The sequence below is a fragment of the Mizuhopecten yessoensis genome, unplaced genomic scaffold (genome assembly GCF_002113885.1).
Source record: "Mizuhopecten yessoensis strain PY_sf001 unplaced genomic scaffold, ASM211388v2 scaffold8863, whole genome shotgun sequence".
Classification (NCBI taxonomy): Eukaryota; Metazoa; Mollusca; class Bivalvia; order Pectinida; family Pectinidae; genus Mizuhopecten; species Mizuhopecten yessoensis.
In genome coordinates, this window is record NW_018407760.1 from 125,428 (window position 1) to 151,445 (window position 26,018).

General features: G+C 38.2%; 1 protein-coding gene across 1 annotated transcript in view; it reads right to left on the bottom strand.

Annotated features, from left to right (window-relative positions):
* Positions 1 to 4,812: 4,812 nt before the first annotated feature.
* LOC110456833 (golgin subfamily A member 3-like) overlaps positions 4,813 to 26,018 on the bottom strand; it is a 93,193-nt gene continuing 71,987 nt past the window's right edge. Inside the window, exons 12-14 of the mRNA XM_021507827.1 lie at positions 23,980 to 24,149; positions 7,819 to 7,932; positions 4,813 to 5,866 (exon numbers count right to left, since the gene is read on the bottom strand). Of these exons, the coding sequence (XP_021363502.1) occupies positions 5,746 to 5,866; positions 7,819 to 7,932; positions 23,980 to 24,149 (405 nt within the window). The 3' untranslated portion in view covers positions 4,813 to 5,745. The remainder of the gene's footprint in view (positions 5,867 to 7,818; positions 7,933 to 23,979; positions 24,150 to 26,018) is intronic.

The window sequence follows — 26,018 nt, forward strand, 5'->3', positions numbered from 1 at the left end:
GCAAATTTAGGTAAGTTCCCCATCAGGGCCCCGCCCCCCATGGCCTCAAGGGTCGAACCAACGTCATTTATTTAAGAAATGATTGCCCTCCCCTAGTGATGCTTCAGACTAAATTTGGTTGAAATCCTCACTGGTGTTAAGTAGGAGATAGGTTTTAAAGAAAAAGTTGACAACGGACGACGACGGACGATCCAGGAAAGATTGCCCAATTAACCAATATGATGTTTATTGGTAAATAAATTCAAGTTAAATTTTTAACATCTATGAGGCCAAAAATGACATAACACCCTGAGTCTTTGGTTCATTCCAGATCTTATTCATTTACTGATGATTTAACTACTTAACACTCCTTTCTCATCAAAAAATAATCAAGGTTTCTGTGTTGAAAAAGTTGACAATATTAAATATTAAAATTCTAATGATATGATATGACTTTATATTTCCCACTTATATGGTTACATATGGACAACCAAAATACAAATAAATGAACATTTATCTATTTCATCAGCACATCAAACAGAGTTACAGTAGGTAGCATATTATAGGAAGCAAACAATACTGAACACATTTGACAATAATATGTATCGGCACATGAAAATATTGAAATCTTTCAATTCTATTAAAAACAACCCCAAAACAAACAAAATACACCAGCATTCATTAGCAACATTACAATAAAACAATTAAAACAGAAGATCCCAGAGAGATCTTGGCATAAACCATCATCAGATCTTCATTAGTTCTATGCCAGTTAGATCTTTTCCCTTCTTTTCCAGCCCTGCACCATCATCAGATGGTGGGCTATTCAAATCACCCTGCGTCCGTGGTCCGTCTGTCCTTAAACAATTCTCAAATTTCACATAAAGGTTCCCGATGGTCCCTAGATATGCATATCATTTCAGACTGATCACAAAATCAAGATGGTCGACACTTTATATTTTTATCAACGGCTTTCCCAAAATATAAAACTGACCACGTGCACACTGGACTTTGGCTTCAGCTACTGTCATTATCAACTACGTGAACTTTTGTTAGGAGATATGTATTTTCAGTATCGACTTGATTTTTAAGTTGTCATTTGACGAAATAGCCCCTTTAAGAAATTTTCGAAAAACAAGCTTGAACTCTCAAAATCCAAGATAGCTGCCTAGCTGGTGGCCATCTTGATTTTTTAATCAGTCTCAAAACAGAATATGCATAACTAATGACCAAGGGGGACCTGCATATGAAATTTTAGAAAGATCTTTCAAGTACTTCTTAACAAACGTGAACTGTCAAAACCCTGATGGCTGCCTCAGTCATGCTTCCATCTTGTTTTACTGATCAGTCCTAAAGTGAAACATGCACATGAAATTTGAAAAATCGATCTCTACTTCTTAAGAAATAATGATGACAAGAGTTGTTTAAAGATGGATGGACTGACGACAGACCAAGGACGATGGACAATTTGATCAACCCACAATCTGATGATGGTGGGCTAAAAATCATAAACATTACCAGTGTGTTTTCCCTGACACACAACAGTTTACGTGGTTCATCAATAATATAGATTGCAATGAACTCGCCAAGATCAAAGGAAAAAAATACAATGGCAGGAAAAAACACATAGAAAAGTTTGAGATGATGGCAGGTAAAAACACATGGAAAAGTTTGAGATAATGGCAGGTAAAAACACATGGAAAAGTTTGAGATAATGGCAGGTAAAAACACATGGAAAAGTTTGAGATAATGTCTATAAGGCAGCAATTGTCCATTAAAAAGTATGTATGAATTCAGTGTTAAATTGTTTTCTCACTATACAGGTCAAGGTTTATGTTAAAAACAGGTTCTTGAGGGGAAACAAGTCTAGTGCATAAAAAAGGCCCAGAGGGCCTGTATCGCTCACCTGAATATCTAAGCAGTCATAGCAAAATTTTCTCATTAAATATTATATTGCACTACAAATTTTTCCCTCGCAAACTTTGTCGGCTCCATCTGTTGAAACTACCAGCCAAATATTATTATAAAATTCTATACTTTTTTATTCTTCTTCAGAAGTTGTTTGACATATTTTTCCCTGTGACCTTGTCAGTAGGTCAATGCCATTTTCCTTCTCAAATTGGTTATCTCTATTCCAAAAAGCTACCAGCCAAATATTATGAATGCATTCCTTTTAGTTCTTAAGAACAAATCCTTTAAAATGTTGTTGACCTCTGTGACCTCTAAAGTAGGTTGATTGATGTGACCCTGAAAGTAGGTCGAGGTCATTCTATACCTTTACGTTCTTTGGAAGTCGTTCGAAGTGAAACATATTGGACCCCTGTGACTTTTAAAGTATGTTGAAGTCATTTTCATTCTCAAACTTTGTAGGGCTGTATCCCATTATGCACCAGCCAAGTATGAAGATTCTATACCTTTTAATTCTTCAGAAAAAGTCGTTTGAACCGTTTGACATATTTGAACGCTGTGATCTTGAAAGTAGGTCAAGGTCATTTTCATTCACAAGCTTTGTTCGGTTCTATCCCAGGTAACCTCCAGTCAAATATTAAGATTCTATACCTTTCTGTTCTTCAGAAGAAGTTGTTTTAAGCGTTAGACATATCCGACTCCTGTGACCTTAAAAGTAGGTCAAGGTCATTTTCATTCTCAAATTTTGTTGTTGTCTATCCCAGGCAGCTACCAGCCAAATATAAAGATTCTATACCTTTTAGTTCTTTAGAAGAAGTCGTTTGAAGTGTTTGACACATTTGACCCCTGTGACCTTGAAAGAAGGTCAAGGTCATTTTCGTTCTCAAACTTTGTTGGGCTCCTACCAACAAAGCTTTCAGCCAAATATCATGACTATAGGCCTGTCCGTTCCTGAGAAGAAGTTGTTTAAAGGAAAAGTTGACGGACGGACGGACGGACGGACGAATGAATGCATATGATCTCTCATGTTGCAGATAGAAAAGGATCACTCTATAGTAGCACAGACTAACAGCATCAACAAATGTAACAAACATTTTTTAGTGAGATAACATGCAACAAATCAAGTTCTAACTTGCTAATGACATTTTTATTATAATGGAACGAAAGAAATCTGATTACACTGCGGACTACTTCAATGCCTCATACTCTCCTTGAAAATGCTTGAAAAATCATAACATCAATACACAAGGACCTGTGAATCAAAACTTTAAATTTCACTTTCGTTGCCTACATGCAATATAGCAATATTTGACGCTAAAACCTGAATTTGATTGGTTGATTCATTGTTGACGTGTCACACCCACTAAAAGCGACATTAATAAACAAGAGTCCCAATGGGCTTACATCGCTCACCTGGTATTAATCTCACAATTGTAACCTTAAGAGTGGGCTAAAATAAAGCTACAGACAAAATATCAGTGTCTTGACTTAAGTCATTCGAAAGAATCTGTTTAATGATCAAAACATATTTACCCCTGTGACCTTGAAAGTCAAACATGGACATTAAATTGAACAAACTCTATACCCTTCCTCACAGAATGCAACTTGTCAAACATCACCCTATTGGCCCTATACCTTTTGTTTATTGAGGTGACTTTTAAAGATTTATGCACTGTTGACTAGATGTGACCTTGAAAGTATGTCAAGGTCATTCCCATGAACAACCAATCACCCTGGTACCTTAGGTTATTCAGCAGTTGTATATAAGTGTTTTTTAAGACAAATAACCCTTTGACCATGAATATGGGCCAAGGACATTCATTTATCAAACTTCGTAGCCCTTCATCCCAGCATACTACTGGCCAAATATCACCCTGGGCATTTTTGGTTATTCAGAAGAAGTTGTTTAAAGATTTTAACATATTTGACCCATGTGACCTTGAATGTGAGTGAGGTCATTCATTTGAACAAACTTTGTAGACCTTCATCCCAGCATGCTACTGCCCAAATATCTTCAGCCTGGGCATCTTGGTTATTTAGAGGAAGCTGTTTAATAGTTTAAACATATTTGACCCGTGTGACCTTAGAAATGGGCAAAGGTCATTCATTTTAACAAACTTTGTAGCTCTTCATCCAAGCATGCTACTGGCCAAATAGTATCAGCCTGGGTCCCATTGGTTATTCAGAAGAAGTTGTTTAAAGTTTTAAACATATTTGACTCCTTTGACCTTGAATGTCGAACAAGGAGGGTTGAAAGTGGGTCAAGGTCATTCATTTGAACAAACTTGGTAGCCCTTCATCCCATCATGCTACAGTCCCAATATCAGTTGTCTAGGCCTTTTGGTTATTGAGTAGAAGTTTTTTGAAGATTTTAAGACATTTGACTATGAAAGTTGGTCGGGCGGACGGACGGACGACAGGCGCTGCACCACGGCATAAGCTCACAAGTATCATATCTAGTCCAAATGGTTCTTAGGATATTGTTGTTTAAAGTTTTTAACATATTTGACCCCTGTGACCTTGAAACTAGGTTAAGGTCTTTTCAATGAGGAACATTAATAGCACTCCATCCCAGGTACCTACTGGCCAAATATCATGACCCTAGGCCTTATGGAATTTGAGAAGAAGATTGTTAAAGCTTTTAACCCATTTTGACATTTGACCCCCGACTAGAACTTAAAGTTGACCTTTGTCTTCATTACTGTAATTAAGTAAAAGATTTGCACTGCTGGTCTACATAACATACCCAAGTATCATGACTCGAGTCGAAATGGTTCATAGGATATTGTTGTTTGAAGTTTTCAACATATTTGATCCCTGTGACCTTGAAACTAGGTCAAGGTCATTTTAATTAAGAAACTTAATAGCACTCCATCCCAGGTACCTACAGGCCAAATATCATGACCCTAGGTCCTCCAGTTCTTCAGAAGAAGTTGTTCAAAAGAAAAAGTTGATGGACAAACGACGGACGATGGGCATAAGCTCACATGGCCCTTTGGGCCACAGTTTGTTTCAAAATGGCTAGTAAGTCAGGACTAGCTATGGTATGAAATGTAACAGCCTAGAATAGTTCTAGGGGGTTTATGTATAAGCCAAATTTCATTGGTCACTCATGCCACTATGGAAACTTTTCATTGGAGAATTTATATACAGATTTGACTTATTGATATCCTGAGCTTTGCTACTCTGGGAATAACATTGTCGAGCGAATGGAGCCTGAAACATGTTAATATGTATGTGCACACCAAAATTTGTTGAAATAGGGCCGTCATTAGGCATAGTTATTGCACAGAAACCATTTCCCCAATTAGAAAGTATAAGTGTAATTAATTATCATAAATATGCACGGATCATATTGACGAGTGAAAGAAGTCTTAAACATCTTAATATGTATGTACACACCACATTTTGTTTGAATAGGACCATTATAAGCGCACTTATTGCATGGAAAAAATGAAGCCAATCAGAGTGCATAATTATTCATAAATATGCAAGGATCACATTGATGAGCTTACTCAGTCTTCAAAATGTTCATATGTATGTGCACACCAAATGATGTTGAAATCAGACCATCATTAGCGTAGTTATTCACAGAAACTGAACCGTGACAGACGGAGAGACGGATGGGCCCAAATTAATATCCCCCGCTTTTCATAGAAATCAGCACATGAAATACTACATGTACAATGACATTCCGTGATGCATTTGATTTTGTGATGATGGATTTTCATTATCCGATATCAAAGGAACATGCAAATCTTCTTAGATGCAAGTACCATTATTTTGCTTCCTCTTTTTCTCTGAGTTTTGGGTAAGAAAGCTGCTGCCCTTTAGATATTATTTCCATGACAAGACTGTTTAGATTTCAATGACTCCAGCCCCAGCCAGGGAGTTCATCCCTTGACTATTGGTCATCATGTTCGTGTCGTTGATGGTCTTCACTATCCTTTGCAACTCCTTTACTTGGTCCTCCACTGAACTGAAAGGTCAAGGTCAAATTAGTACAAAGAGACCCTATATAAACAATCTTTATGTGACGATTGAATTTCTGTCATTTTTCATTCTGTTACATATGCTTGTCTAATTTATACATGTTTTCAAAACCAGAAATGGTATTATTTTGGTTTTTAAGCTCATTTTGAAAACGGCAAACTATATTTGTGATTTACCTTAATCCTTTTGGTACCCCCAGAAACCCACTTTCGGTCAAAGTTTTACCTTAGTTTTTTCCACATGTCATACAATAGGAGGTGAAAATCCGAATATACAGGGGGCCCAAAAAAGGGCCTTATAGACAATCATCCTTTGAGAAAAATCTATCAAGTACTTTCTGAGAAATAGCATTCAAAAGTTCACTGTTAAATTCAACATGGCCGCCAGTCAGCCATGCTGATAATGTGATCAGTCTCAAAATTAAAACATGCACAACTCATGACCAAGGAGGGCCCTACATACGAAATTTGGAAAAGATCCCCCAAGTACTTTCTGAAATAGTGATAACAAGAACTGCTAATATGCATTTTACTGGCCTTCCTCGTTGAAGTTGAATAGCCCTACCCCTCTGCCCCTGGGGGGTTAGAACAACCGTTTATACAAAATTAAGACCCCTTCACCCAAGGATACTTCAGACCAAATATGGACAAAACCCTGCCATTCCTACAGAAGAAAAAGAACTTTAAAGTATTTGCTAAATTACCCATATTGGGCCCCATCCCTCAGGCCCCAGGGGGTTCAGACCCACCATTTATTCAAGTTGCTTCCACTTTATCCAAGGGTACTTTGATTTAAGTTTCGACAAAATCATTTCATTGCTAAAGAAGAAGGATTTTGAAGAATTTGCTATGTTTCCCCTATTGGGCCCAGTCCCTCTGCCCCCAAAGGGGGCCACACTCACTGTTTATACAAGATTGATTCTCTTTTGCCCAAGGATGCTGCAGACCAAATTAGGATAAAATATCTTAATGCCTATGATAGAAGATAGGGTTTTAAAGGGTTTACCTCTATATCCCCTATAAGGCCCTGCCCCTCTGCCCCCAGAGGCACACCTACCTTTTATACATAATTGAGTCCCCTTGGCCCAAGGATGCTCCAAACTAAATGAGGATAAAATCTCTTAATACCTACCATAGAAGAAGAATTTTAAAGGTTTTAATTCTATTTACCCTATTGGGCCCTACCCTCTGACCCCAAGGGGGCCACACCCACCGTTTATACAAAATTGAGATCCCTTGGCCAAATAATGCTTGAGACTAAATTAAGATAAATTCCCTTAAACCCTACCATAGAAGAAGAATTTTAAAGGTTTTACCTCTACTTTCCCTATTGGGCCCCACCCCTCTGACCCCAGAGGGGCCACACCCACAGTTTATACAAAATTGAATCCCAATGGCAAAAGGATGCTCCAGGCTAAACAAGGATAAAATCCCTTAATCCCTACGGTAGAAGAAGGATTTTTAAGGTTTCATCCCATTTCCCCTATTTGGCCCCAACCCTCTGACCCCAGGGGGGCCACACCCACTGTTTATACGGAATTGGGTCCCCTTGGCCCAAGGATGCTCCAGACCAAATTGAGTTAAAATCCACTAAACCGTTCAGGACTACTGGCCGTTTTAAAGGAAAAGTTGATGCAGGTGGGAGGTGAGCTAAAAATGAGCCATGATAACAAACATCTTAACCGTAGTGCTGTCAGGAAATAGTGAGTATGTGGTTGTTAATGGATTTATATGCTTCAACAACATTTGAAAAAAGATACTATCACACATTTTATAGTTCTGTTGAAGGTTTGTTAAAACAAATTCAATTACTAGATTTCTATGATTTTTTCTGAAATTTAAGCCTGTCATTAAATACATTTGTAACCTGCTATACAGTTGTGCCAAAATTGACACTTTTACATACTAAAAATTGCACTTTTACAGTATGATATGATACCTCCAGGACTGAGTAGATGTTTCTATAGTGTTAATGTGGTCATCCATCTGTTTCTGGAGACCTGTGATCTCGGACCTCAGGGAACTCAGACACGTCTGAAGATTGTCAAGTGGCCTGAAACATAAAACTAGCATTACAACAAGTACTAAATTGTAATGAGGGACCATTACAGAAGTTGATCAAACTGCCCCCATAGTCGACACATCAGAAAAGGAGCACAATGGCATGAAACACCTTCATACTAAATTTGAGTGAAATCAAACAATATTTGAATTTCGACCAATCTGAAGCCTCCATGTTGTTGGTATGGCAACGAAACCTATGCAGTTGAATTTGCAATAACCTAATACCCCTATATACCAATTTTCATAAAAATCAAACAATATATAAAATTCAACCTATCAGAAGCCTCTGTGTGGTTGCTATGGCAACAAAACCTATGCGGTTGAATTCACAGTCCCCTAATACTCCTATATACTAATTTTTATTAAAATCGAACAATATCTACCCCATAGTCGCAAAGATGCATCAGAAAATGATCGCAATGCCTTTATACACCTACATACTAAATTTGAGTGAAATCCAACAATTTCTAAATTACGACCAATTAGAGGCCTCTGTGTGGTTGCTATGGCAACGAAGGTATGCAATTGAATTTGCAGTCCTTTAATACCCCTATATATCGATTGTCATCAAAATCGAACACTATCTGAATTTCGACCGATCAGAAGCCTCCATGTGGTTGATATGGCAACATATCCTATGCGATTGAATTCGCAGTCCCCTAATACCCCTGTAAACTAATTTTCACAAACATCGAACAATATCTAAATTTCAACCAATCAGAACCCAGTATATGGTGGCCATTTTGTCAAATTAGAAAACAAATGTCCCAGTTGAGTTTGCAATGCCATATTACACATACATACTAAATTTGATTGAAATCGAACAATAACAGAGTTTCGACCAATCGGTAACCAGTATATGGCACCCATTTTTTAGAAAACGGATGTCATGGTTCAGAGTTCGTAGTACTATCATATACCTACATGCCAAATTTGGAATGCATTGGAAAATTTCTATAAAACATGTAAAATAGGATAGGTGACATTGGCTATCTTTAGCGAACACCTTTAGAAATTTTAAATTCCCAAATATTTCAAAAATTCATGGCGGCCATCTTGAATGGTAATCGGAAAAACAAAAAAGTGTTTGCACATCTAGAGGCTATCAGAAGTTTGGTGAAGATCTGACTTATAGTTTCTGAGAAAAGTGTCGGAATCCTTTACGGCGGAAAGCGGAAAAAGAAAGAATAATAATTAGAATCGGAATAAAAACTTTGTTTGGGGGACTTAAAGGGGCTGGTCGGGGAAAAAATGTCATAAAATGGCATACACATGTTAAAAATACCTTCTTATGAAATATCCTGATTCAAATTTTGCTGAAATTCACTCCCTAAGAGTAAAAATTATAATTATATTCTAGAAATCCTAAATCGTCACCTGACAGTCTAAAACTCTCAATTGACCCAGATCAGTGATGTGATTTTACCACATGCGCGTCATCAACAAGGCCAAATGTAAACATCGCGGCGAAAGAAAAAGATGCATGCAAAAGTCATGACAGGCATGAGGTATCAATACCGTTATATATAACAACATATAGGTAGGAATACTACACCTGCATCATACATGACCTTTTAAAACAATTATTTACGTAAAGTATTGCTGTCTTGTCTGCTAGTTGAGTCCGACATGGCTGATAGACGGCGTGATATTGTTGTTATCTTCACTGCCTCACTTTCGAAACAGCCACGTGACATATATAAATAGATCTGCGCCAAATTAATGCGGGGCTTCCCCGAGATTTCAGTGGTCAAAACTGGACATTGCAAGTAGAACTCGACCATCATATTGCTGTGGTATAAATTTTGGAAGGCCAGAGAACGCATTTAGATCCATTTATTTTGTAATTTTTCCCCGACCAGCCCCTTTATTAATTAAGGCAATAAGATACATAATTATGTCATATCATTCTCAACTTGAAGCCACATAAATTAGTGATTATTTTTGCATGCGCCCTTGCAGGAAACCCTCCATAAAAGAAATATTTGGCTCCTAGATTAGAGACCAAAAACATACTTTCAAACAGCCACATGACATCTATAAATAGATCTGCGCTAAATTTACGCGGGGCTTCCCCGAGATTTCAGTGGTCAAAACTGGACATTGCAAGTAGAACTCAACCATCATATTGCCGTGGTATAACTTTTGGAAGGCCAGAGAATGCATTTAGACCCATTTATTTTGTAGTTTTTTCCCTCGACCAGCCCCTTTAATAAGGCAATAAGATACATAATCATGTCATTATTTTTGCATGCGCCCTTGCAGGAAACCCTGCATAAAAGAAATATTTGGCTCCTAGATTAAAGACCAAAAACATACTTTTTGGTGGGAATACGGGGCCTATTTCAAACATCTTTTGCATTAGAAATGTGGTGCAAATGAACGGTCCTACTGATCTCAACAAACTTAGCAACAAGAGTACAACAAGAGCACCGCAAACGGATGCATAATACGCCCGTCTGCATACATGCCATATCTAACGATTTTGGCGTGAAACTCACGAAAATTGCTTCCAAAAAAACCCTCACGAAATTCAATCGGACTCATGAAAAGAAACGAAATTTGGTCAATCTTATTGAATAAACAATAGCTACATGGATTCACACTGACCTACATGTAGGTCACTAAGAGGTCTGAAGTCACACGCAAGCTTACTGCATACTTCCCACCTCTCACAATGGAAAACTGTGGGCAATAAACCACTTGCTACCACAGTCCACTGCACACATAATCCCCTTTCATGGCCAATCATGATTACATGACCATGAAAAGGGGTGTGCCCAGTGGACTGTGGTCACAAATGCTGTAAGAAAGGGGAGATAATCAATAAGAAGGTAACGATGAAGTCAATACAGTGGAAAGGATAAACTTAATTGACACATTTAAAATATGAAAAATAACAAAAATAAAGTTAAAAATGGTAATTTCATGATTGAAAAACAAACAAACAAAACGACTGAGTTGGCAGCGTTATTGATTTCCTTATCACGTGAGAGGATAAGCATTTCCTGGAAAAGTTTATAAACTTTAGGAGCTGTTTCTTTATACAAAATTGTACATTCAAATATAACATTCATTGAAAGAAATGGAATTCCTTAGGGATTGATAAACCCTTACATTGTATTATGAAAATGGTTTCAATATCCTGTACCTTTGCCACATCTTGAAAATTAAACTGAAAATTTAGTGAGAAATTCAACGTTGTTTCCCGTGTTTTGTTCTAATTGTTGAACAGACACTCCTTACCTTCCCTGACACTGGAGGTGGATAGTAATCCAAAAACACTTGTATCCATTATGAAGGATACACTCAGACTGGGCTATTGAGAATAAAAACAAACTTACCTGGTTCTGATTAGTACTCACTCACACAAGTACATGTAAATTATCTGCAGTGTAGGGTAGGTAAAAAGATTGTCCAGGTGAACATTTTTTACTCAATTTCTGTTTTGTTCGAGTTGGGAAGCATGCAGTAAGCCAGTTATTGCATGATTTCTCGTCACTCGGGACTTATTACACCCTCGCTTTGCTCGGGTGTAATAAATCCCTTGTTACTCAAAAACCATGCAATAACCTTTACCTATTTAATTACAGGCCAGGCCAATTAGCAGCATAGGTGTGAAAGTTGTGAATGGCCCAGCCAGCCGGTTAAGCAGCGCATGGCTTGATGACTTGCTAACCGATGTGTGAACCGTAAAGCAATTAAATCAGTGATCCCACATCCAGTGGGGGCTAGTTGCTAATTAGTATGTGATGACAGTTGATATAAACATTAAACAGTTACATAAGAGCTGTTAACTCATTACAACTGAAAACATGCATGGTTTATCCTAACAGGGTTGCCAACTCTCATGGCGTGAGACAAAACCTCATGCTAAAACGCCCTAAAAACGTCCTCACTCACGCTGAAGCATGTTTCACGCCCGTGAGCCGTAAATCTCATGCATTCGAAAATAGCCTCCCTTCATCCCAAGCGAAGCCATAAATCTGCAATTTATAGCTTGGACCGTACAAAGGGAAACAACTCATATTGCAATGTTGTGCTATGGAAGTGAGCTGACGCGAGGTGTCGCTTTACATCCGGTGGAAACGAATGTAAATAATATCGTAAGGTGAGTTGTTTACACTCATAAACTTAATATTGAGTGTACCTATCGCACTGAAAAGAAAGTTCTACTAATAATGTCGTCGTGTATTGGGAAATATTGTTGTCGGGGCGTGTCTTCACAAATATTAAGAGAAAACGATTCTTGAAACACGAACAGACGAATGACTGATGAAAAGTTCAAAGTTATTTTTGCAGTATAACTATAAGTGGCAAATATGATGTAACGTTAACACACCAAAGACATGTAGAACTAAACTAAACACTTTTCAATCTTTAAGGGGCCTTAATTAATAGCTCACCTGGTATTTCATTTTTCAATTTATAACCTGCTGAGTACCATTCAGGTTTATCAAAGGAGTACAAGAAACAAAGTTGCAAGAAGAACTACATATAAATCTGTTTTGGTAGAAAGACAACAAGAAAATGAGTTTCCATGTTATGTCCCAATTTTCCTCTAATTTCCCTATTGGGCCTCACATGCCCCTTTTTATACAAATAAAACAATTTCCCCTAAGCATATTTCAGACCACATTTGGTTTAAATCCTTCATTTGTATATTTGTACAGGAGGGAAAATATTTTTCTCTATTTCAGGGGGGGGGGGGGGCACATCTTCCATTAATAAATATTCAATTCCCTTTGGCAAAAGATTCTCTAGAACAAGTTTGGTTAGGTTAAAATCCCTTCAATGGTACAGAAGAAGGATCTTTAATGTTTTCCTCTATTTCCCCTAATGGGCCCCAATCATCTGCCCCAAAGAAGGGGGTCCACACACCTCAGTTTGAGGCTCCTTTGTCCAAAGATACTCTAGAACAAATTTGGTCAAAATCCTTCTATTGATTGAGAAGAAGAAGATTTTTAAAGATTAACCTATTTTCCCCCAATTTGGCCTCGCCCCTCTGCCCCCAGGGGGACCATACCCACCGTTTATACAAAACTGAGAACTCTTGGCCAATGATGCTCCAGACCAAATTTGGTAAAAATCCCTTCATCGGTACAAAAAGAGAAGGATCTTTGATGTTTTCCTCTATTTCCCCTAATGGGCCCCATCCATCTGCCCCTAGAAGATGGCCCACACAACTCAGTTTATACAAAATTGATTCTTTTGTCCCTAATCATGCTTCAGATTGCATTTGGTTTAAATCCCTTCACTTGTATAGTAGGAGAAAAAAACCCCTCTGTTTCCCCTATTGGGTCCCGCCCCTCCGTTCCCAGGGGGACCATACCCTCCGTTTATACAAAACTGAGAACCCTTTGGCCAATGATGCTCCAGACCAAATTTGGTCAAAATCCCTTCATCGGTACAAAAGGAGAAGGATCTTTGATGTTTTCCTCTATTTCCCCTAATGGGCCCCACCCATCTGCCCCAAAGAAGGGGGCCCACACACCTCAGTTTATACAAAATTGATTCTTTTGTCCCTTATCATGCTTCAGATTGCATTTGGTTTAAATCCCTTCACTTGTATAGTAGGAGAAAAAAAACACTCTGTTTCCCCTATTGGGCCCCGCCCCTCCACTCCCAGGGGGAACATACCCTCCGTTTATACAAAACTGAGAACCCTTTGGCCAATGATGCTCCAGACCAAATTTGGTCAAAATCCCTTCATCGGTACAAAAGGAGAAGGAACTTTGATGTTTTCCTCTATTTCCCCTAATGGGCCCCCCCCATCTGCCCCAAAGAAGGGGGCCCACACACCTCAGTTTATACAAAATTGATTCTTTTGTCCCTAATCATGCTTCAGATTGCATTTGGTTTAAATCCCTTCACTTGCATAGCAGGATAAAAAATCCTGTTTCCCCTATTGGGCCCCGCCCCTCCGCCTCCAGAAGGGCCACACCCTCCGTTTATACAAACTTGAGTCTCCTTTGTCCAAAGATGCTCTAGGACAAATTGGGTCAAAATCCTTCTATTGGTTGAGAAGAAGAAGATTTTTAAAGATTTACCTATTTTCCCCCTATTTGGCCCTGCCCCTCTGCCCCTAGGGGGACCATACTCTCTGTTTATACATTACTGAGAACCCTATGGCTATGGATGCTCCAGACCAAATTTGGTCAAAATCCCTTCATCGATACAAAAGGAGAAGGATCTGATGTTTTCCTCTATTTCCTCTAATGGGCCCCACCCATCTGCCCCTAGAAGGGGGCCCACACACCTCAGTTTATACAATATTGATTCTTTTGTCCCTAATCATGCTTCAGACTGCATTTGCTTTAAATCCCTTCACTTGTATAGCAGGAGAAAAAAACCGCTCTATTTTCCCTATTGGGCCCCGCCCCTCCACCCCCAGAGGGGCCACACTCTCTGTTTATACATTACTGAGAACCCTTTGGCCAATGATGCTCCAGACCAAATTTGGTCAAAATCCTCTGAGCCGTTCGGGACAAGTAGCGTTTTAAAAGAAAACAAGAGGCCCAATGGGCCTGCATCGCTCACCTGGTATAAATCTCACACTTGTAACCTTAAAAGTGATCTAAAATAAAGCTACAGGCAAAATATCAGTATTGATGATTAAAATTCATTCAAAAGACCCTGTTAATTTTTTTTTAAACATTTCACCCCTGTGATTGAAAGTCGAACAAAGTCATTATGTTGAACAAATTTTATAGCCTTTCATCTCAGGATGCAACTTGCAAAGTATCAACATCCTGGGACCCATATGGTTATTCAGAAGAGGTCGTTTAAAGATTTTGAACAAATTTGACCCCTTTGACCTTGAATATAAGTCAAAGTCATTCACTTTAACAAACATAGTAGTCCTTGATCGCAGCATGCTACTGACTAAATATCAACATCCTGAGCCTTTTGGTTATTCAGAACAAGTTCTTTAAATATTTTGAACATATTTGCTCCTTGTGACCTTGAATATGATTCAAGGTCATACATTTAAACAAACTTGGTAGCACTTGATCCAAGTATGCTACTGACTAAATATCATCACCCTGGGCATTTTGGTTATTCAGAAAAAGTTGTTTAAAGTTTTTAACAAATTTGACCCCTGTCACCTTGAATATGGGTGAAGGTCATTCATTTTAACAAACTTTTTAGCCCTTTATCTCGGCATGCTACTGACCAAATATCATCACCATGGGCATTTTGATTATTCAAAAGAAGTTGTTTAAAATTTTTAACATATTTGACCCCTGTGACCTTGAATATGGGTGAAGGTCATTAATCTGAACAAACTTTGTAGCCCTTCATCTCAGCATGATACTGGCCTAATATCGTCTCCCTGGGCAGTTTGGTTATCGAGAAGATGTTTAAAGTTTTGAACATATTTGACCCCCGTGACCTTGAAAATGGGTGAAGGTCATTCATTTGAACAAACTTTGTAGCCCTTCATCCCAGTTTGCTTCTGGCCAAATATCATCACCCTAGGCCTTATGGTTATTAAGAAGAAGTCATTTAAAGTAAAATATTGACGGACGGACGACGGATACGGACGCCGCGCCACGGCATAAGCTCACTTGGCACTTCGTGCCAGGTCAGCTAAAAATTGACGGACTACGGACGCTGCGGCATGGGATAAACTCACTTGGCCCTTTTGGCCAGGTGAGCTAAAAACGAGTTTCATGAAGTGCTTTGGCATGTTGGATAGACGTAGTAAGTAGGTATACATAATCATGCAACAAATAAATTGAATCGAATATTGCAGACATGGTACAAGTAAATGATCAGGGTCTGTTTGTTGCTTTGGATACTGTAGTAGCCAGAAATAATTGGAAAATATTTTTCACGGTCAAATTATCTTTTTTTTTTTATCTTTCATGTTAATGAACTTTTCATATTATTACAATTGTAAATTTCTTGCTTTTAATATGAACTGTTTTTTTTTTTGACAGGTCATGGAACATCTCATGCCATACTAGCAATATTGACAGCAAAACAAACAAGAGGCCCAATGGGCCTGCATCGCTCACCTGGTATCAATTTCACACTTGTAATCTTAAAAGTGGACTAAAATACAGCTACAGGCAGAATATCAGCAGTGTTTGATTCATAAGAACCTATTAAAAGATTTAAACATATGGTTATTGAGAAGTGGTTTGAAGATTTTATGACGTTTGACCCCTGTGACCTTGAAAATTGGTCAAGGTCATTCATTTGAACTAACTTGGCAGTCCATCATCAAAGCATGCTACAGGGTCAATATCAGTACCCTGGGAGTTTTGGTTATTGAAGAGAAATCGTTTGAAGATATTAAGACATTTTACCCCTGTGACCTTGAAAGTGGGTCAAGATCATTCATTTGAACAAAATTGGCAGTCCTTCATCCCAGCATGCTACAGGCCCAATATCAGTACCCTGGGCCTTTTGGTTATTGGAAAGTCGTTTGAAGATTTTAAGACATCTGACCCCAGTGACCTTGAAAGTGGGTTAATGTCATTCATTTTAACAAACTTAGTAGGCCTTCATCCCAGAAGGCTACAGGCCCAATATCAGTACCCTGGGCCTTTTGGTTGTTGTTTGAAGATTTTACAACATTTTACCCCTGTGACCTTGACAGTGGGTCAAGGTCATTCATTTGAACAAACTTGGTAGACCTTCATCCCAGCATGCTACAGGCCCAATATCAGTACCCTGGGCCTTTTGTTTATTGAGAAGAAGTTGTTTAAAGATGTTAAGACATTTGACCCCTGTGACCTTGAAAGTGGGTCAAAATCATTCATTTGAACAAAATTGGTAGCCCTTCATCCCAGCATGCTACAGGCCCAATATCAGTACCCTGGGCCTTTTGTTTATTGAGAAGAAGTTGTTTAAAGATGTTAAGACATTTGACCCCTGTCACCTTGAAAGTGGGTCAAAATCATTCATTTGAACAAAATTGGTAGCCCTTCATCCCAGCGTGCTACAGGCCCAATATCAGTACCCTGGGCCTTTTGTTTATTGAGAAGAAGTTGTTTAAAGATGTTAAGACATTTGACCTCTGTGACCTTGAAAGTGGGTCAAGGTCATTCATTTGAACAAACTTGGTAGCCCTTCATCCCAGTTTGCTTCTGGCCAAATATCATCACCCTAGGCCTTGTGGTTATTAAGAAGAAGTTGTTTAAAGTAAAATATTGACACTGGACGACGGACGACACACCATGCCATAAGAGTGACTGGTACCTGTTCTAGCCAAGAAAGAAATCGTTACAAGAAAGTCTGTTGATTATAATGTGTTGCATTTCTGATGTCAAGTTGTTGGTGTGATAAATAAAAATTTAATATATATCTGCAAAAAATGATTTGTTTTTATGCAGATTACAGTAGTCAATGAAAGCCAGGATTTGTTTTTATGCAGATTACAGTAGTCAATGAAAGCCAGGATTTGTTTTTATGCAGATTACAGTAGTCAATGAAAGCCAGGATTTGTTTTTATGCAGATTACAGTAGTCAATGAAAGCCAGGATTTGTTTTTATGCAGATTACAGTAGTCAATGAAAGCCAGGATTTGTTTTTATGCAGATTACAGTAGTCAATGAAAGCCAGGATTTGTTTTTATGCAGATTACAGTAGTCAATGAAAGCCAGGATTTGTTTGATCGATAGGTAAATGTTATCTCAACACCTGAAAAAGACGTTACGCCGCGACGCCGTCAAAAGTCTCACACTTAAGAAAACTCAGTGGAGGGAGATCTCCAACACTGGACTCCTTAGAGGTTGGCAACCCTGCCCTAACGGAAATGTAAGTCATGACTATAAAATCAGGACCGGACACTGACATTGAATCCAGAATTAATTCTCTTGCCGTCAGTATGGGATTGAGTGTGGATGAAAAAAATATCAACATCCTGAGCCTTTTGGTTATTCAGAACAAGTTGTTTAAATATTTTGAACCTATTTGCTCCTTGTGACCTTGAATATGATTCAAGGTCATCCATTTAAACAAACTTGGTAGCCCTTCATCTCAGCATGCTACTGGCCAAATATCATCACCCTGGGCATTTTGGTTATTGAGAAGAAGTTGTTTCAAGTTTTTAACATATTTGACCCCTGTGACCTTGAATATGGGTGAAGGTCATTCATTTGAACAAACTTTGTAGCCCTTCATCTCAGCATCCTACTGGCCAAATATCACCACCCTGGACAGTTTGGTTATCGAGAAGTTGTTTTAAGTTTTTAACATATTTGACCCCTGTGACCTTGAATATGGGTGAAGATCATTCATTTGAACAAACTTTGTAGCCCTTCATCTCAGCATGCTACTGGCCAAATATCATCACCCTGGGCATTTTGGTTATTCAGAAGAAGTTGTTTAAAGGTTTTTTCAGACAATTGACCCCTGTGACCTTGAATATAATTGAAGGTCATTCATTTGAACAAACTTGGTAGCCCTTCACCCAAGCATGCTTCTGGCCAAATATCATCTCCCTGGGCAGTTTGTTTTCTCAGAAGAAGTTGTTTAAAGTTTTTAACTTATTTGACCCCCGTGACCTTGAATATTGGTGAAGGTCATTAATTTGAACAAATTTTGTAGCCCTTCATCTCAGCATGCTACTGGCCAAATATCATCACCCTGGGCATTTTGGTTATTCAGAAGAAGTTGTTTAAAGGTTTTTTAAGACAATTGACCCCTGTGACCTTGAATATAATTGAAGGTCATTCATTTGAACAAACTTGGTAGCCCTTCACCCAAGCATGCTACTGGCCAAATATCATCTCCTTGGGCAGTTTGGTTATCAAGAAGAAGATGTTTAAAGTTTTTAACATATTTGACCCCTGTGACCTTGAAAATGGGTGAAGGTCATTAATTTTAACAAACTTTGTAGCCCTTCATCCCAGTTTGCTTCTGGCCAAATATCGACACCCTAGGCCTTTCAGTTATTAAGAAGAAGTCGTTTAAAGTAAAATATTGACACCGGACGACGTACGCCGCGCCACGGCATAAGCTCACTTGGCACTTCGTGCCAGGTGAGCTAAAAATAAGGAGTACAACATTTCGTGTAGCAAAAATGCATACAAAAGATACAAAACCAATTGCATATGAATTTTTAAACTGCTGAGAAATTAGGTATTGCTAATATGATACTGCAAATATAGCCATATACACTATATCTATGAAAGTGATGGGGTTTCGCGGAGTTAAAAAAGTACTTTCAACACTTTCCCATCCGAGGACCAACTTTTGAATAAACTTTTTGTGACCGTGATGTAATATGCAAAAACAAATCGTTTTACGGAAAAGTGGTCCTCCTTTGGGAAAGTGCTCAAAATAATGAAAAACAGGGGTGAACAAGTTTCTCTAAACTGCGACCGGTGTTTCCCGGGTTAAATAAGTTTGTAATTGCCAATATCTATATGTTCTATGTAGTCAAATGTGTAACGCAGTTTACTTACGACTAGAAAATAAACAGTGCAGGTTCGAATCCTCTTTCAGTTTTTTTTTTTTTTAAATATTTAGGCATGTGATCATTTTCCTTAATAAGGCAATGGTGGTGTTTTTTTTAAATCGATGGAAGATTTTGTTTACATTTTTATAACATACTTATTGATTTATCAGTTTTGTGAGTAATAATTTCTTTACTATTTAGTGTGAAATACTTCTATCGAAGAATGTCAACAAATCCCTGCACACATGTACAGTACAGGTAAGACACTATTTTTGATGAAATTTATGAATTGTTTTACCATCCAACTGGCAAAAGTAATTATATCAAGTGCTTAAACATCAACAAATAATGCCGAAATACCAAAAATGTGGTCTGTTTACAATAATCTATTTTTAGACATGGGATTCCGATATTGCTACCTGTATAAAAAATACCTGAGGACGCGTCATAACAGTGCACGGTTGGATGAGCGCACTAGCGTAACATAGCTTTGGGGAAATAGGCATAGCAACCCGCCATATCTCTTTGGACAAAATCCTGCCATTCGTACAGAAAAAGAAGGGATTTGAAGAATTTGCTATGTTTCCCCTATTGGGCCCCTCCCTTCGTTGCTTTTACGAAATTGAGTCCCTTTTGCCCAAGGATGCTCCAGACATCTATTTCCCCAATTGGGCCCAACCTCTTAGATCCCAGGGGGGCCACACCCACCGTTTATACAAAATTGGTTCCCCTTTACCCAAGGATGCTCCACACACCAAATCCTTTCATTCCTACAGTATAAGAAGGATTTTAAAGAATAATTTGCTATGTTTCCCCTATTGGTCCCCACCCCTCAGGCCCCTGGGGGGCTAGACCCACGGTTTATACAAAATTGAGACCCCTTGTCCCAAGGATGCTTCAGACCAAATATGGAACAAATCCTTTCATTCCTATAGTATAATAAGGATTTTAAAGAATAATTTGCTATATGTTCCCCCTATTGGGCCCCGCCCCTCAGGCCCCCAGGGGGGCCGACCCACGGGTTATACAAAATTGGTTTCCCTTCACCCAAGGATGCTCTATACCAAATTAAGTCAAAATCTACTTGGCCGTTCAGGACTAGTAGCGTTTTAAAAGAAAGGTTGACGGACGGACAGATGACGGACGACGGACGCTGCGATATGGCATAAGCTCACCATGGTCCTTCCGACCAGGTGAGCTAAAAAGCTTGATAGCCCTTCATCGTAGCATGCTACTGGCTAAATATCAACATTTTGGGCCTCATGGTCATTCAGAAGAAGTCATTTCAAGGTTGTAAACAAATTTTACCCCCTGTGACCTAGAATATAATCAAGTTCATTCATTTGAATAAACTTGGTAGTCTTTAATCCCAGCATGCTACTGACAGATATCAACATTCTACACCTTATGGTTATGCAGAAGAAGTTGTTTTAAGATTTTGAACATATTTGACCCTTGTGACCTTGAATATAATCAAGTTCATTTATTTGAACAAACTTGGTAGCCCTTCATCCCAGCATGTTACTTGCTAAATATCATAATCCTAGGCCTTTTGGTTATTCAGTAGAAGTAGTTCAAAGGCTTTAAACATATTTGACCCCTGTGACCTTCAATTTATGTAAAGGTCATTCATTTGGACAAACTTGGTAGCCCTTGATCCGAGCAAATTACTGACCAAATATCATTATCCTAGGCCTCTTGGTTATTCAGAAGTTGTTTAAAGGATTCAAACATATTTGACCACTGTGACTTTGAATATATTTCAAGGTCATTCGTTTGAACAAACTTAGTAGCCCATTATCCCAGCATGTTACTGGCCACATATCATCATCCTAGGCCTTTGAGTAACTGGGAAGAAGTTGTTAAAAGGTTTTTAAACATATCTGAGCCCTGTGACCTTGAATATAAGTCAAGGTCATTCATTTGAACAAAATTGATTGCCCATCATCCTAGCTAGCTACTTGCCCTTCGGGCAGGTGAGTCTAAAACTATTTCCTTCACTCTGGGTTTTGTTTCATTTCCAAAACTAAGCTATCAGAATCTAGGTGCTCTTGATACTTTATAAAACCATATTGCAAGTTTCTTCTGGTGGCAACAAAACAATTTTACCATTACATAGATGCCTTTAATGTAGTATTATGTATCAAGATACTTTTCTAACAATAGATACATCCTGACATAAGTGTACTGTTTGTTAAATATAGAAATCAATACTAGTTGGGAACTATAGATTGTTTTCATTAACCTCGGTTACCTTTTTTGCTGTGTTGGTGAAAAGATAGAATTGTCATGTGACAGCCATGTGATTATTTGGCAAGGTAAATGAGCGTGGTGTAGCATACGATCACTTGCCGATAAATACAGAGTTTCAATCCTGAAAAATATGCCCATACACAACAACACTGATGGTTGATACGGTTCTTTTTTTTTGGCTATTCAATCATTTAAAGCATTGATTTCCTGTTTCCTGGGTATGAAATATACGGCAATATTCCATGTAACAATCAAACTTAGATATATCTCAAAGTGCGGGGTCCCCATGGCTAAAACATGCTGTAGAGTAACACTAATTCAAAGGTGGAATTGGGGGTCACAGCGACTTGTTTTAGGATGTGACAAATCACTCTACACGATGTACAAAGTTTGATGCCCATTCAGGAAACAGTGTTCCAGAATCCACATTATCAGCACTGAGAAGGCAGACCAACACACCTATAGACATAGCGAATATTATATACTCCCCAACTTTGTCGAAATTCAAAATTGGTGTAACTCTGAGTTAAGTTAATTCATGACATCAATCATACACTGTAACTGAATGACAACAATGAACTGATCCTGTTGATAGAGTATAGTAATCAATTTGACTGAATTAAATGTCAAATTTGTGTTGCAAGTCAATGGAAGTCGAAACAAGGAAGTGACATTACTTGGATTTTACATAGATTTGACATTATGTGTCGACGATTATGCAGAAGATGCCTTCCCTTGTGGACCTGGTCTTATTCTACTTTTATGTTTCAAAGGTATGTGTGTAAATCTTTATTCATACACATTTTAACAATTTTCAGTTCAAACTAGAACACTGACAGGTCAGTAAGGGCCCCATCTTGTGGCAATATATCCCCCATAATCATCAAGAAGCAATCTGCCCATATAGCTGAGCTTGACTTTTGACATTTGGACTTCAAAAAGAGTCGCTAGGAAGCACAATATACATTTTACATGTACTATGATGTGAGTCTTGTTTCCTTCCACCTCCATATTTGCTGGCCAACAGAAATGTAAATACCGGTGCAATACTCATTTGTTAGCTTTGATTTGTTTTATTTCACAATATATACCTCGATCTCCATCAAGAGCCAGGGTCAAAGTCAGAGATGACGTTCAGTGACAAGATACAAAATTTGACCTTGACCTTTGACCCAGCGACCTTGCCCTTTGGTCAAATGACTCCTTGTTTAATTCTGAGCAACACTGCTGCATAATGTCATAACAAAATTTGACCTTGACCTCTGACCAAGTTTCCTTGACCTTTGATCAATTGACTCCTTGTTTAATTCTGAGCAACATTGCTTCAAAGTGTCATACCAAAATGTTCACCAGTGAAAAGATACAAAATTTAACCTTGACCTTTGACCAAATGACCTTGACATTTCGTCAGGTTGACTCCTTGTTTAATTCTGATCAACTTTGCTTCATCATGTCATAACGAAATGTTCATCAGTGAAAAGATGCAAAATTTGACCTTGACCTTTGAATCAAATGACCTTAATGTTTGACCTCAACTTTTTACCTCAGTGTGTCTCTTTGTTTAATTCCGAACAACTTTGCTTCATAATGTCATAAAATGCACATTAGTGAAAAGCTACAAAAGTTGACCTTGACTTCTGAGCTGATGACCTTGACCTTTAATCCGTTGATTCCTTGTTTGATTCTGAGCAACATTGCTTCAAAGTGTCATACCAAAATGTTCACCAGTGAAAAGATACAAAATTTAACCTTGACCTTTGACCCAATGAACTTGACATTTGGTCAGGTTGACTCCTTGTTTAATTCTGATCAACTTTGCTTCATCATGCCATAACAAAATGTTCATCAGTGAAAAGATGCAAAATTTGACCTTGACCTTTTAACCTAATGACCTTGACCTTTTACCTTGACTTTTTACCTTAATGTGTATTTTTGTAAACTGAACATCTTGACCAAGTTTCATGTACATCGGTCAATAAATACCAAAGTTATCAGCCAGGAACAAAATTTGTGGACGGACAGACAATGATTACTATATATATAGGGCACCCATAACTCCCGATACGGGGCCCTAATTATGGTTTTCATGACATTTCGATATTCTCTTGTTGTCTTTTTAAATGAATGCAATACTTTACTACTCTAAAACCGAGCACAATGTTTACTATTCAAATATTTAAATTCATGTTTAAATGTAGTACATACATATACGTTTGTTATCAAAATATTTCAAACTTATACATTTCATCAAAACCTGTAACTAGAAATACAAAATCTTGATTTCATGCTTTCCTAATGTAGATTATGACAATATTCAATACTGATAATAGTAAGTTATTCAGTGCACAACTATTGATGACCACTTACTTGCTTTCCAGAGCCTTAACTGTGGAATCCTGTAGCAACTTTTCTACGATGTCAAGGTCAAAGGGCAGGGGTGGTATCAAGGGAAGATCCTGACTTTCTACCTGTGTGCCTGTGTCACGCAAACCTCCTCCATAATCTTCTGCTGTATTTTCATTCAACTTCTGTGTCAGCTACAACCCAAGCAATGATAACATGATTACAATTATACATTTCATACATAAAATGATCATATTTATTTTATTTGCAAAATTATTCCATGACAGCAACAATAAAAAGAGGCCCAATAAGCCTGCCTAGCTCACCTGCTATTATTCTTACACGTTTAAGCTTCGAAGTGGACCAACATCCTACCTATGTTTCTTGGTTATATTCAAAACAACCTGTTACAAGATTTAAACACATTTGACCCCAGCGACCATGAAAGTCAAACAAAGATATTCAGTTAAACATAATTGATAGCCCTTAATTGCAAACATCATCTTTTGGTTATCGAGAAGAATTTGTTTGAGGATTTTAACACATTTGATCCCTGTGATCTAGAAAGTAGGCCAGTTTGGTCATTCCTTTAAACACTGGTCGAATAGTATCCCTCTAGGCCTCTTGGCTATTCAGAAGAATCATTAACAAGACATCCAGAGGACCTGTAATGCTCACCTGGATAATAAAGGAACCATAGAACACTTTTCCTATGACATGAAATACTTTTTCCAAATATTGGCTCAGTCTCTCAGCAACTACAAACCCTCATCCCTTTTTTCTGCCCCCATGGTTTGGGATGGATTTTAAACATTAACCTTAATTTACCCATTGGGCCCTACGCCTCTGCCCCCTAAAAGCAACCCTCCATTTATACAAAAGGATGCTCTAAATAAAATTTTGTTAAAATCGCTCAAATCACACAAAAGGAGAAGGATTTCAATTATGTATTGCTACATTCCCCCTACTTGGCCTCACCCCTCTGCCCCCCCCCCCCCTCCCATGGGGAGCACTATCTCTCCTTTTAAACAAAATTGAGGCCCCTTGCCCATATAGGATGCTTTGAATTTTGGTTAAAATCCATTCAATGGCACAGAAGAAGGATTTCAACGATTTGCCTCAATTTTCTCTATTGGGACCGCCCCTCTGCACCCAGAGGGGCAATACCTTCCATTTATACAAAATTGACTCCCCTTTGCCAAAGGATGCTCCAAGCCAAATTTTGAAGGATATTAGAGATTTAATTAAACTCCTTCTGCACCCAGACGGTCCACACCCTTCGTTTATACAAAATTAGTCCCCTTTGCCCAACATGCTCCAGGCCAAATTTGGATAACATTCCTCCAATAGTACAGAAGGGGAAGGATTTTTGAAGATTTAAACCTCAAATCTCCCTATCAGGCCCAGACCCTCTGCACCCAGTGGGACCACAACCTCCGTTTATACAAAAGCTAAATTTAGTTAAAATGCATAAAGCTGTTCAGGACTACTAGCGTTTTAAAGGAAAAGTTGATGAGCGGAAGACGGACATGGAGGTTTGAGCTACAATGCCCCAGTGACATTGAATATCAGGATATATGCCATTCATTTAAACACAACTTGTAGCCCTTGATTCTATTATGCCACTTGTCTTATACCATCACTCTGTGTTTATTGGTTATACACAGAAAGTCATTTAAAGATGTGAATACATTTTATCATTTTCAAAAGATTTTGGGCTCCATCTAAGGAAGCTCCCACCTAAATACCATGACTTGGAATTCTTCTAAAGACTTTTCATTTCATTAGCAAACTTTGTTGAGATCTATTCAGGAAAGTGTGCGAACCAAATATCACAATTCTATGCCTTTTTGTTCTTAAGAAGTCATTTGAAGCTTTTACATAGTATACTCCTGTGACTTGGAAAGTTGGTCAGGGTCATTTTCATTTTTAAACCTTTACAATTATACAGTACATCAATATATTAGGAAAGGGAGAGAGAGAATTTGAACGTAAATGACAGGATTTATCAATTATACATGTGGGTAATAGATTTCATGATCCAGTTATCTGTAAAACTGAAG